We start from the raw sequence: 14,338 nt of genomic DNA, 5'->3' as shown, positions 1-14,338 counted from the left end.
AGGAGGGTAGTTTAACACCCAAAAACCTAGCTTAAATTCAACATGGAATTACTTTTTGATGGGAAATACTTCAGGGGAGGAGGGAGGCAGGGTGGTCACAAAGGAGTAGTAAATATTAGTAAATATTAAATAAATTAGTAAATAGTAGCCTATTAGATAATGGAAAAAAACCTTGTCACTAAGGAAAATATTTGGCACAAGTTACTTTCAGATGAGGAAAATAGCTTTTTACTGAAGATTATAGAGCCTGTTGGATAAATGCAGTGGAGGGACCAGCAAGGCCTCTATGTCTTTATGCATGTTTTTTATAGAAGCTGTCATTTCTTACAGTTGTTCTTTCTTAACAAGCTTACTTATAAATTTACTTGATGGATAGTAAAATGCCTTACTGCTCCGGAATCCTTGGAGCACTATATCTAGCTGTTCAGCCATTGTACAAAGCAACTAGAACTTCCTGTGGACGCTGTTTTCCAGCTGTTTTCCTAGGGATGATGAGCAGTTTAAAGCAGGAAAGCAAAAATAAACTGCATCTTTTTTAGGATGTGTAATTTTATTATGCTGAAACATAATTTACTATGTTTTGTATTATACTACCATTTTAAAAGAGCCCACTTTAGGTATCATGATGAGCCCATTTTTAAGCGTTTTAAAATAAATTATGGTACTTCAGCCAAAAGTGTAATTTGGATGTAAAAATAAAAGGGCTTGCTATCTATTAAATTATGGATGTTGAAGATGAAAATGTTTTGTACTTTATTTTTATTTCTTATACTCTATTTTCTTTTATATTGATATTTTGCCCACATTTGAAATAAATGTACTTTTAAATGTTTTACTCTATATTTTAGTGGTCGTTCATTTTTTTGAATACTGTGCAACAATGGCACTCTGGTAAGAGTAAATTACTCAAATCTTTTTCAAGCAATGTGAAATTATTTTAAGCTTATTTTACCAGGTATGTTTTAATATATGAATCCCAGTGCTTCAAAGGGAAATCATTGTAAATGTATATATGTGTTTTTACTGAAGCTGAGAAGCAGCTTGAAGGAAGGAGAAACTATAACCCTGCATATTACACTGTTGTGATAACTTTTTGTTTGTATAGTGAGTTTTACTAAATAAATATTATAAAGAGTCTCCCGAATCTATATTCAGTTGTATTTCCTGCAACAGACACAGTTCTAATAATCTGATTTGACCATTTTTATCAGTTTAGATTTCAGTAGATAAAAAACTGATCCTAAAAGCATTTTTTTTTTGTCTGATCAGCAAGACAATTCAGCTCTGCTGCTATACGGACAAGTGAGTATCAGTACTCCCCTGTCAGGGAAATGACTGAGTCCAAATCTCCTTTGTGCTGTGGCTTAAAGTGTAAATCCAGCTGGCGCTTGGGTTTACTGATTCTGTTGCCTTTCTCCCACTGCCTCAATTGAACAAAGTGCTTAAGTGAATGACAAATTGCTGCTGTAAGAAGCCACTGGTAGGAAATGTCAAGATGAGTGAGGTCCCTCAGAGGTCAGTGTGCGCCTGTTGCCTTTTATTGCTGGCTCTGGTTCCTCAGCTGTATCCATGTCCTGACCTGCTCCTGTGTTTGGCTTTTCTTTTGGGAGCAGTAGGGGGCTATGTGAGGATCACAGGAATGGTAAAATTTCTACCAGCGGGACTTCTGGTAAGGTGGCAAAATGGGATAAATGAGAATGTTGCACTTTGGTCACCATGGTTTGTAGTGAGTGAAAGGTTAAAGAGGTGTGGTACAGAATGGGAGGAAATGATACTTCTTCACAAATGCCATTTACTTATGTCAGAGGTCTGTGTTTTTTCTTGGTGTGATGTTCAGCTCTCCAAAGTGCAGTTTCCTTTTACAAGACACATTAAGGAGGTCTGTAATGTGGAGACCTAAGGCTGGAAATTGATGACATGATTTTATGCTTTAACTTTTAAAAATAGTAAAAACGAAGGAGGGACTGGAGTGGAAGTTAATTGTTGGTTGATGAGTTGTTGTGCAAATGACTTAAATTGTTCAGACACGGAGACCTGGCAAGTCTGGTCTCCCTTTACTGTCAGTGGAGGGACAGAACATCTCTGAAACCTGGCTTAAAGAGCCCTGCAGAGACACATCTCTAACAGTTCAACAAAGTAGTTTAGTTATCTAAACCTTTTAGAACACAGAAGATAAATAAAGGTAATCCCAGCGTAAAGAATGTCATAATATACTGTGTGAATACTGTTTTTAATGGAGAAATAAATGCACCTTTTTTCCCCACTTAAGAATGTAATATTGAAATGATCTAAATCTGTGTTAATCTTTGTATGGTTTGAGATTTTTTTCATTGTTCTCATTACCAAGTTGCAGGAAGATTCTTGAGTGCCTTTTCCTTTAAAACAAATATCAGCTGTTGCAGCTTTTGGATGCGTGGCAATGTTGTGGTACACAAAACTTTACTTGAATGCATATTTTGTACCTGTTGTGCATTCACCAAGAGTTCTGCCTGCCTTATCAATGATGTGTTGTCCTATCAAATGTAAATGCTGCTTTCAGAGAGACACGCATGTGTCAGGGGTCAGCTCAGTTGTGCACAGAATCAGACTCAAGGCACATGACCTTGCAGGACTGGGTCCTAGAAGCTAAAGAGAGCTGCTACAACAGCTTGGTGCAAGATGAGAGCCTCGCTGAGGGAGAGGCAGAGGGAAACCGGGTTTGGATGTGTTGGCAGTCTCAGCCTCAGCAGCATAGACTGCTCTGCTCCATAATGCATTTGTGCTCACTGAGAGTTCTCAGCCTTTTGTAGTATTGGCTTCCTCCACATTTTCCACAATGAAGCAATGTTGAGGATATGTAATACCTTTACCAGAAACTGTTAAGAGTTAAGATGCGAATGCAATAGCATCTGCAAGGTAAATTTCCTTACGAAAACTATCCAAAATGCTGTCAGATACTGCATAGAGAAGCTTGAAGAAAACCAAATGTGATCATGGAACAAATGAACCCCATGGGAAACATGAGTGGTAATGCATCTGTTTCATCATCAGTGAAGACAATGTGTTTATTTAGCCAACATACAAGTATGACTTATTTGATTAACCTTTCAATTAGAGTGAAAAACACAACCTGCCAAGAAGTAGTCTTTCAAGAGCCACAGGAGCTGTCCAGAGCCAACTGGCTTGCACAGATGTTACTGTGCATGTGATTAGTGATAGAGAAAGGGTTTGATGGAGTATTCTGATACAGCATTGCTGTTATGAACATGCTTTTTCCTTAGTGGAAAGTTGTAATACTCAAGTGTTCATTTGATCCTGTCCTCTGTATTCAGGGGAAAAAAAAAAAAGTACCTTTGCATGTTGTCACTTAGTTGCTTGCAGAAGCAAAAGGTCCATAATACAAACTTGTGTTTTGTAGAAAACCCATTCTGATAAAGTAGTTATTTAAAGGTAAATGAAGAACATGTGTAATAGCAAAGACATTCCATCGGTTGGGGATATGTTGGAAGTCAAACAGACATGGTCTCCACTTGTTACTGTGCAGCCTTCTTTGCTGTGAGTCATCAAGTAGAATTGTGGAGTGGATTTGCAGAAATACATCTGGAGTAGACCTCTGGAGGTTAAATGTTCAGTATCTCAAAGGATGGAGATGCCACAACCTCTGGGCATTTTGTTTCTGTATTTTGGTACCCTCAAGAAAATAAATAAATCATCTTTGTACTTATTCAGAAAATTGATTGTTCCACGAGTGGCTGGTGATGCTCGTTTCATCCTCACATGCCACCCAGCAGAGTCTGGCTCTTACCTGCTTTTCTTGAAGCACAAGAGACTCCTCCCAAGGGACAGGCATGCTTGAGAAGCTTCCTCAGCGGGATATGGGAGCTTTCCCTGGAGGACTGAGCCCTCAGGAGATGAGCTCTTCAGTGGGAATTTTAACCTGCGTAGTATGAGTGCAAACACGTGTGAAAAGTGAGGGATGCTGGGGAAAATAGTCCCACCCTTACCAAGAGGGTAAGTTTCTCTGATCCTTGAGCAGTGTTTTGTCAGAGACCAGGCCGTGTTTGCCAGGGAGGAAGCATCAATAACAGGGAGCACCCCAGATCAGACAGCTTTGAGTGGGTTTGTCCTTGTAGCAAGCAACACCAACAAGGGGGGAAAAAAAAGTATTTTAAGCTCAAGAGGCCATATTTTATTAGTATGTCAACCAAAGGACTTTAAGTGAGGCAGTTATATCAGAGATGAAACAAGTTTCCTTCCCTGCTTTTTGTGTCTTTATAGGACAAATCCTCCTCACTTAATTCCATTTAACTTGTAGTGTTGTGGGCAATTGCACGGTCCTTTCTGGTGACAGGAATTGTCTCCTTACAGATACTGCAAATACTTCAATAAGCAAATACACATCCTCACCATTTGCACGCCTTTTGGGATTTGATATTTAAACTCGATAAATTCACAGCTTTTTATTGACAATTACTATGTAATACAGTCCCTTCCTGCAGTACAAAGGGACTTTGTGAGAGAAGATAGAGAAATGTCTTTGTCTGAAAAAATAAGTATTTGAACTGTATTTGTGAAGGCTGGATTAACCCTTGGGGCCCAAAAGAACTGGAGCCCACCAGCCTTCCAGAGGCCAGGCTGGAGCAGAGGGAAGGAAGAGGAGCTCAGTGATAAGAGCAGGCAGTCAGGCAGCCTTCCCCAGAGGAGCCCTCTGAAAAAAAGTATGTACTTTAAAGCAGCTCAGAGTTTTCTTATGTTCAGTTAAAGCAATGAAATATTTTCAAAGGAGAGAGGGAGAGAAGAGTGTGACTTTTCATGTGACAATTGCGGCTTGCAGCCCAGCATGGAGAGAGGCAGACTGGAGCCAACAGGCCAGCCCGGAGAAATCTGAATTGCAGATGAGTCAGCAGGGGTTAAAAAGTTACCGAGCTCTGTCTGGGCTGGGAGCTCCGAGGCCGTGACAGATGTGACATAAACCAGCTTGGTTCTGTCTGCAGTGGCGTTCTGCTGCTCACCTGGGAAAGTGCATCCACAGAGCCCTTCAGTGGTGACTCGGCCGCGTTCAAACCTGGGTGTGGCTGGAGCCACACAGGTCCTGCAGACAGGTGCAGGTTTGTGGAGAGACTCTGCAGATGGGACTGAAACGCACTGGAAGAAAAAGGGAGGGATCAACACAGGCATGTCCTTCCTCTTCCAGCATCCTTTAGCTGAGGGGCTGGACAGTTACAGCTCACATCACCTAAGGGGAGAACTCAGAGGAGCTGTGGTCCAAGTTGTATTTAAGTCGCCTTTCCAGGAGAGTTTCAAACACAACAAACCCACGTAACTCTACCTGGATGGAGTGAGACACCTCCCTGCCAAAAGCAGCACCTTGCTTCTCACGCAGTGAGCATGTTGTCAGTCCAGTGCTTCCTACTCTGCTTTTACCCCTGGCTCCTTTTTCCTCTGTGCCTAGAGAAGGCTGCACTAGCCATTAATTTAACTCTCCAGACTCTCTAGCTGCTGTTGGGCTGTAGACTTTTTTACCTGGCCTCCCCAAAGCCACCATCTTTCTGACAGAGCAGCCAGCACGGTATAAAAGCTATCCAGCATATCAAAAGTGCTGCTTAGGGCATTAAAAGCAATATATTTTGTGTCCTTGGCCTCTAACCCCTCCAGGCTGCTATCTGCAGCATGAGCAGCAGTTCTCATTTCCGTCTGTGCTCTTCAACTTGGCTGTTTCTCACGTGAACATGGGGTCATGGCACACTTCTGGAGTGGTAATCGAGCAGTTTGCTCACAAGCAGATTCTCCAGAGTTTCTTTGCAATGAATATCTCAACATGTTGGTTTTATGGAGCCTTTTCCTCTTGATCCACAGTGACTGATACAGCTTCATTTCCGCTCTTACCATCCCAAGAAGTTTTGTATTGTGAATTTCATTTCTACTTCCATGGGACAGATGATATAGTAAAGTCCAGTTATTAAAGAAATATCTCTCTTCATCCTGGTAGGTAGAAGAAAAGAATGTTTGTAAACTGCTTTACAAGGAGAGAGAATATCTTCCTAGAAGAGATGATCAAAGTGGCCAAGCTCTGAGTTATGTGTGCACCTGGAGGAAAGGTTTTGTGATTGGAAACTCCTCTATTTTATCTGGTGACATCATCTGATTAGCTGACATCATCCCTTGCAGCACAGGGCGAGCTGGGGGCTGTGTGAAGCCCTGGGAACATCAGTCACTCGTCAGCAATACAGCGAGAGAACAAACCCTGCTCGGGGGCTGGAGCTGCTGTGCCTCTCTCTGCAGATCATGTTGAGTGATGAACTATTTACAGAGCCATTATAAACCCCATTCTCACATGGATGTGAGACACAGGGGCTTTCTGAGAACCAAGAAAGTTCTAAGAGCTAAATGAAATGTTGAGCTCAATAGCAAGGGCAGGGAATACAGGAGATGTGAGGGGGTGGGCTGAGATGGCTCCCAAGAACTCAGTCTCTGGTCCTCAGCCTGCACTTGGAACAGCTGAGCGTCCCAGGGAGGCATGGCCTTGCTTGCTTTGAAAGAGATGCAGGGATAATAGCAAGCAAGAGTGGAAACTTCATGTTAGTGCCTCTGGACAATGAAAGAAAATGTACTCTGCCCAAAAAATGGGGTGTGTCGGGGGGATTTTGTAAGTCTAGGAGCCTCTGGGAGCTGAGAAATTAGTAAATTGTTCCATTTAAATTGAAGTATATTGCAAGAAACTCGATTTTAATGAAACTAGCTTGGGGCTTTTTGACTAGGAAGGCAAAATGAATTATTAAAGTATCAAATAATAAAGTAACTGATATAAAACTAATTGAGAAAACAAAACAGAAACAAAACCACTGTAATCAAACGTGCTCACTGTGGGGAAACTGAAATGGGAATTCTCATTTCCAGTTTTGCAGCAGCAACACTTTGTAACTGCTGAAACACTGCAGAAGTCTTGCAGTTTATTCAAACTCTGAAAAAACAAGGAGAGAACCTTTTGAAGTTTATTTTTTCCTCAAACACCACACTAGGCATAAGTGCTAACTTACCACCTCCTCCCTGTTGCACCTCTTAACAACATCATGAGCACATCATGCAGCACTTCAGGGTAGTTCAGTCATTTATTTAGGGGATCTAACTGATGTTATAAATTGTTTAACCTTCAGTTACACAGACCTGTAGAAATTCATCACCCTCCCTCCACACAGAAGCTGCAAACGGCCGTGGAGCCCTTACTGAGCACAGGTGAAGTTTCTGTCCTAAGCATCCTCTCAAGGTAAGAAAAAAGAGGGGCAGAAGTGGAAGGATAAGTATGTCCTTCAAAGGACTGTCAGAAAAATTACAGGTTTGATAGTACCATCCTATAAAATTTTTAAGCTCAGCATGGGAAATATAAGGGCAGAAACAGCTCTTTTTCTACCTCTAAAGATTTAAATCAATTTCTTCTGCTTTGGGAAATGACCATACCGAACACCAGCTGGCACTGGGTTATGTTTCATAGTGGAAAAAACATGGTTCCTGGGCTTCTCTGCTCTTCAAATTTGGAAATGATAAAGGAGGTAGAAAGAGCTGTTGCAGCCAATGCTGCTTTGCTTTACTTCTTTCTGCAGAAAGACTGATTTGCTTTGCTGTGGTGAGTATAGCTCCCCGGATTTTTAGGAAAGCAGTAATATCCCTTTGTGCCATATGGAGAGAATTGAATACATCAGCAAAAACTGAGTTGCACTCTCTGGGTTTTGCCCTTTAACTGCTGAATCCAGTGAAGAAAGTCCAGGTAAATTCAGACCCTGGGGAATGAAAACGTATGTTTAACATGAAAACATGGGAGTAGCTGTACTGACCTCTTGTGATTGTCACCAAACTTACACCCACCCTAAAGCACCAGAGCCGGGGTTACCCAGGTAGCAGACACAGCCTGACAATGAGCAACCTGGGTAGAGCCACAGCCACCTGCTCCCAGCCTCTTGCATTAACTCCACTCACTACTCCCGGTTAATTTTTACCCACCATGGCAATTTTGTTCCAAAATGTGTATTTTGTGGCTGCAAATGCACAGCGCCAGTCCTCTTGTTTTGTTGCTGACTTGTCTTGCAATTCCATGCTCTGCCGGTTTGCAGCAAGTCCCAGTTCCAGCAAGGGTGAAAACTCACCCTAGTAACTTAGAGAAAGACTAACAGCTGGCCCACTTCTGCCTGTAAAATGCACAGGACATGCAACTGCTTTAATGTGACAGGGAATCTGTGTGACAGTGCCAGTGATTGTGTCTGCACAGAAGGAAATATTGAAGAAAGGAGGAAGGAAGCAACAGCCTTATCAGTGTGGCCTGTTGCTGTGTGCTGTTCTGCAAGTCCTGAATGAGTGCTTGCCACATGTTCCTTTTCCAAACACATTCCTGGCGTCTGAAAATGACACCTCTGCCCCCCACAACTGCAGGTTCTGGGAGGGATAAAGTACCTGTTAACACACATGTGGCAGAGGTTTCCATCACAATCATTACTTGCAGCTCCTCCTGCACAAATAGGCACCAAAGGACCCTTTTAAAAACAGGTGACAATAAACAGAGGCAAGAGAGCGTCACCAAGTACACATCACACCAGAGTGCTGCTTTCTCAGCAAAATGGGCTGCAGTCTCAGGGTCCTATGGCTTCTTATAAGGAAAACAGAATCATTTGTAGTTTGTGGTCCTGGCAAGGGCAAGGATGCTCCCATTGGGAATGAGGATGGGAACTGCAGCACATCTGTCACCTACACCCCACCTCTCCTCCCAGCTGTGCTCATCGTGTTGGGCTTGGTGCTTCTCATGCACAAGTGTGACCAAACACTGTTAAAGGCAGCACCGAGCACGAGAGGGTTTTTCTTTAGGACATCATGGAAAAAAAGTGCTTGGAAGGACTGGATTGCTCTGGCATGACTGTAATGAGTCTTCTAATGCTGGTTTGTTTTGTTTGTTGACTTTGTTGGGCTCTGCAGCCTGGCAGAACCCTGTGTTCCCGATGTTCATCTCCTGCATTACTTTTGGAGTGAATTGAAAGCCGGTGAGAAACAAGCCCTTTACAGACAAGTTTGTAAGAGATTTACTGTTTAAATACCCACTATCACAACAACTTTAAGTGTGTGATGTTTGCTCGACAGAAGTGTCCCTCCTGTAAGAATATATTTATTTAATGCTAATGAGCATTAAACATTTATCTAATGCTGCATATTGAACTGTTGAGACATTTGTGTGCTGACATCCTTGTCTCTCATGTTTGATTTCGGCTGCTATACAGCTTTTGAGCACAAACCCATGACCTTAGTGATGCAGAAAGTCACAGCAAAGTTCCTCTAGACCCTTTGTCCTCTCTGTTGATCTGGCAGCATCATGGAGGAGGGGTTGTCTGTGCAAGGACCTCTGAAATTATGTGTTTCACTTGAGTGATGTGAACACCAGCACTTGCTTTTGCCACCCCAGAGAGCTTGGGATCCAGCATGATTTGAGATTTAGGACATTTAAAACATATTTTTGCCATCTAATTTTGGAAGGCTTGAGCTTTAAGCATATTTTCAAGTTTTCTTATCAGCCACAGGTGTAGAAACATGTTTTCAAATAAGAAATGGAGAACTAAGGATTTTGTGAATCGTAGAATGTTGGGGAAGATGAAACAGGAAAGCCTTATAAATATGATTGCCTGACAAAAGATTTTGGGAATATGAAAACTACAGGCAACATTGAAATGAAAGCCACTTTTGAAATACCAGGTCTTAGTTACTGAACAACTGGAAAACAATGGTATGGCCGACTGAAGTAATCCCCTCTTGATGGAACAATACCCTCTGCTTGCAAACAGGTCCAAGGGTCAGAGCAGACCCTACTAGCTCAGCAGAAGGGGTCCAAAGAGTAGTTTTTAGAAGTTAAGATGAAACACTCTATGGTAATATAAGAACTCTTATAGGCTGTATGTAAATGCTATAGGATTTGTATCTTGTATTAGATTGGTTAGTGACAATTAGAATATTCAGTACAGAAGATGATTTATTGTATTGTAACCAGGACTTCAGACACTCTTGCTCTTACTCTTACTACTTCTTCTTCACTCTCTTTGCTCTTACACTCTCTCTCTCTCTTACCCGCTTACTCTCTTGCTCTCTTGGGCCTGCTCCGAGCTGAGTCTGGCAGCTCTGAGCAGTGCCCCTATACCCACGCCCTTTGCAATAAACCCCATGTGTCCCAAGATCTGACTTCAGAGATCTCTCGTCTCCGACCGTCCGTCCGAACCCACCAGAGTCCCTACAGTAGAATTTTAGAATAATGGAATGGTCTGAGTTGGAAGGGAGCAGGCTGCTCCAAACTGCATCCAATGCTCCTAGGGATGGGGCATCCACAGCTTCTCTAGATAATTTGTTCCAGTGCCTCACTGCCCTCAGCATAAAAAGTTTCTTCAGCTCTTCACAGGAGAGCCTTAACAGGTCCAGATCTTGTGCTGGGAGCCCCGGAGCTGGATGCAGCACGCAGGAGGGATCTCATGAGGACAGAGCAGAGAGGGAGAATCCCCTCCCTCAACATGCTGTCCATGCTGCTTGTGATGCAGCCCAGGATATGTTGACTTTCTGGGCTGCCAGTGAACACTGCAAGGTCATGTCCAATTTTTCAACCCCCCCTGTCCCCAGGCCCTTCTTAGCAGGACTGCTCTCAATCCCTCCATTGGTTCTGTATTGGTTCTGGGGGCTTCCCTGGCTCAGGAACAGGGCCTTGCCCTTGGTGACTCCAGGAGCTGGAGCTGACAATGGCAGTGCCACCCAAGGCACAGTGAGCTGCAGAGCTGCCAGCTCTTGTGATCTTAGCATCCGCTCAGTTGTCCCAGGGCAAAAGGAGAGCTTTGTAAGCTGCCCCTGTGAACTGAGCTGTCACACAGGGCAGTGAGCTCTTCATAACACACAGAACACGGGATCATGATGGTAATTGAGTGCTTAAAGAAAAATAAAATCCTGCTGTACCCTGGGTATGGAATACCTAATCAAATCATGTTTATTGCTTGGCACTAGGCTGCTAATTTGCTTTGATTTAGAATTTATAAAGATAATTGCGATGCGTGCATCTGCGTAGGTGGCCGTGAAACGCCTTTCTGTTTAATGAGCAGCACATTTAATATGGACTGCCTTCACTCAGCTTCCCTTTTCCAGTGCAATTGGTTTTGGTCTCTTTGTTAGAGGAGGAGATGGAGCCAGGGAAGGCCACGTGCTCTCACCAGAGGTGTGGGAGCTGGGGAGCTGAGGAGCAGCCTCCTCTCACGGATCTGTGGGATTCCCCTTGCCCTAGAGAAACCCTCGGGGTAAAAGCAGGGACAGATGCTCACACTTTACAGCTCTGACCTTAATATTGTTGGTGGCATTTTTTTTTTTATCCCTGGTTTAGTGTTAATAGAAGTGGAATGAGCTGAAAGTTGGAGTAGATGTGTTGTCAGCATAACACAGAAAATTATTCCTGTTTTTGTCAGCATAACACAGAAAATTATTCCTGTTTACCAGAACACTTCTCTTTAGGCCTAATCCCTACTCTTAGGATGGCCCAAGGGATGAATCCCTGCTCCCATCTGCTTGTGCCCCGATGCTGTTTGTTGCCAACCCTTTGCAGCCTCTCACACAATCAGACACTGCCTAGGCTGGGCTGTGGCTGCACACCTGGAGTGCAGCTCAGCCACCCTCTTCTGCTGTTTATTTCACTCAAGAATGACTCTACAGATCACCTTGCCTCGACCTGCATCCAGCCGAGCCTCCCTCCCAGGCACCAGCACCTACCTGGCAGATACCTGTGGTTTTTGAGTCTAATTAATCAGATCAGCTTTTAAAGGTGAGGGAACAAAGATAATATGAGATCGTGTGTCTGGTGTGGGGAGCCTTCACGCTAGGCTGGTCAGCCTGGCCCCTCAGTACCCACATTTGTAAGAAAACAGTAAGGACAGACATGAGAGTGGAACAAAGATGACGACTGGATGGCTGCTCTTGGCAGCTCCTTCTTCCTCACTCATAAATCAAGCCCAAAAATCATGGCAAAGGGGCTGGAGCAGCAGTGCTGGGGTGGAATTGCACTGGCTGTGCTGCTGCAATACTTCAGAGTGGAGCTCAGGCAAAGCTGGGAGCAAAGCAGATATGGTAAAGGACATCCTGGATGTTGCTCTGACCTTTGTTTGCCCTCTCATTCCCCTGCCAACACGAATTTCCAATGGTCCATACAGGCAGCAGCGCTGCTGCCATCTTCTCACAGGGGCTTAATCACATGCAGAAGCATGCATTAAAATTCAGAGGTCTCCTTTGTTCTGATGTTCCTTGCAAAGAGACAGGAATCAGTGTTTCTGGCCTTCAGGGATGGAAACTTTCTCTAGAGGTAGTTCTTGTCATCTTTTTTCCACTCATGGAAATGGTGATTAACTCCTGCATCTTTCCCAAAGTGGCTTAAAATGACAGGCTGTTTGAAATATTGTTAAAAAACCCCAAGTCCTTGCCCGCTCCAGGAGAAGTCTCATCATCCCAGCGTGACATCTCAAAGTCATCTGATCATGGGCAGAAACCAGGATGGTGAGACCCAGCTCTTCTGCAGAAACAGCAGGAGGGTGCTGCCTGTCAGGGTCCTGATTCACCCTGTTTGCCCAATGGCAGGCTCCTCTCAATCCCTGCTTCCAAGATCCATTTTGTGGCTTTAGGATTTCTAGGTATGGATGTAGCAATCCGTGTTGAGGGGAGAAAGATTGTCCCAGTTCAGCATTTGGTGTCACTGTTCCATTTTTAGCTATTCCCTCTCCCTGTAAATGATGTTTTACCTAAGCTGGCCTGGTATCATTTCATATGAAAGTGGTGTTGCCTGAGGAAATGCCTTGTGCTGGGTGGTTCCTTGTCCGAGGAGCAGCCTCAGCACTGGGAGGCAGATGGGTCCAGGGTGAGGGCAGGGCTGCAGCTGCCAACCCCAGGGATGCCGCTGCAATCCAGCCAAGGATGCAGGAAGCAGCACCCAGGGCAGGCAGAAAGCCAGACATGTGGCTGGGTAGACTTTGGAGTGCAAAGTTTTTCCTTTATCTGCTTCTTTACCTGTTCAACAGCAGGAAACAAAAGCACCATCTAGAGTGTCTGCTGTCCCCAGGTGACAGCTCTGAGCTCAGCCTGTGTCGGGCAGAAGTTCTGTCTGACACCTGTAAAAGATGAGCAGATACAACTGTGTCCTCTCAACCTGGGAAAGAAACACTGGAAAACTCACCTGTTCACCTGCAGGGAACATGCATTCGAAGGGATGCCTGCTGCCAGCCCAGACAAAGCATCTGCAGCCAGCAAGAGATGTCCTCACGACACCAAGCAGCAAAACTTTGTCACCATCAACATGGATTACGTCAGAAGCTGAGAGTCTCTCCTGCCACTTGTTCAGTCCCTGAGTTGCAGCAACACTCTCCCCTTGAAACTCCACTTCTCATGTTCACCAGCAAAGCAGGATTTCCTAAGCTCTCACAAGAGGTAGTTGTTTTCCTCTGTGAGTACGTTTTGCACAGGAATTACAGCACATGGAAGCAGATTTCTTGTATGATGAGAGGATGTTTTGCATACATCCCTTCAGAGAGCTATTGCTGCACCTCTGGGGATCTGGAATACTATATCTAATAATACACCTTAATTAAAATAAGTAGTGCTCCTAATTATGTCTTGTCACACAGTTTGTACCCTATAATTTATCAGTGCGATGCAGCTATGAATAAAACATTAAAAACATATTCATATGTAGTTTTACCCATACAAATGTACTGCTGATGTGCTTCACAGATTGCTCTTAGTCTTTTATGAAGATGCTTCAGGCCACATCATGGTTTCCTTAAACTGAGTTTTTATAACTTTAAGGAGTTCTGCTTCAAGAAGCAGTTTTGTAGCTGTGAGGATGCTGAGAGCCACAAGAGCAGCACCTCCTAACAAAATATATCCATGAAATGAAAATGGGAGAGAAAAAAATGAATATAAAGGGAGTTGCAATTTATAGTTAATGCCATGAATTAGGCTTACTCAAACAATAAGATAACTTTCACAAGAATGAGCATCACAATGAAGGAATCATTCCAGGACAGGTGGAAATAGCTGGCACTTATGGCTTCAGAAAGTTGTGGATTCATCCTGTCTAGGAAGAGGAGCATCTTTGCAGAGCATCACTTCACATCTGGGCTCTCTAAGTGATCCCTGCACCTTGAGGGATAGCAGCATCTGGGTCACTGCAATGGTTTGCTTTTTTTGGGATTCAGAGACAGCTTGGGTTCCCCAAAACTTCTGGCAATCTGAATCCAGGCTCATCTGACTTCTTCTTATGAAAATGAGTAAAAAGCTGATTGCACACATTCAACCTAAAGAAGAAAATGAAAAATATTGT

The 14,338-nt window shown here is 43.6% G+C and overlaps 1 protein-coding gene across 1 annotated transcript in view; it reads left to right on the top strand.

Annotated features, from left to right (window-relative positions):
* PAXIP1 (PAX interacting protein 1) overlaps positions 1 to 1,137 on the top strand; it is a 32,758-nt gene extending 31,621 nt beyond the window's left edge. The window contains exon 21 of the mRNA XM_048324636.1: positions 355 to 1,137. Within this exon, the coding sequence (XP_048180593.1) occupies positions 355 to 369 (15 nt within the window). The 3' untranslated portion in view covers positions 370 to 1,137. The remainder of the gene's footprint in view (positions 1 to 354) is intronic.
* Positions 1,138 to 14,338: the final 13,201 nt, after the last annotated feature.

The sequence above is a fragment of the Corvus hawaiiensis genome, chromosome 1 (genome assembly GCF_020740725.1).
Source record: "Corvus hawaiiensis isolate bCorHaw1 chromosome 1, bCorHaw1.pri.cur, whole genome shotgun sequence".
NCBI classification, from domain to species: domain Eukaryota; kingdom Metazoa; phylum Chordata; class Aves; order Passeriformes; family Corvidae; genus Corvus; species Corvus hawaiiensis.
Note: the sequence above shows the minus strand (reverse complement) of the source record. Positions and strands in the feature narration are given on the sequence as shown.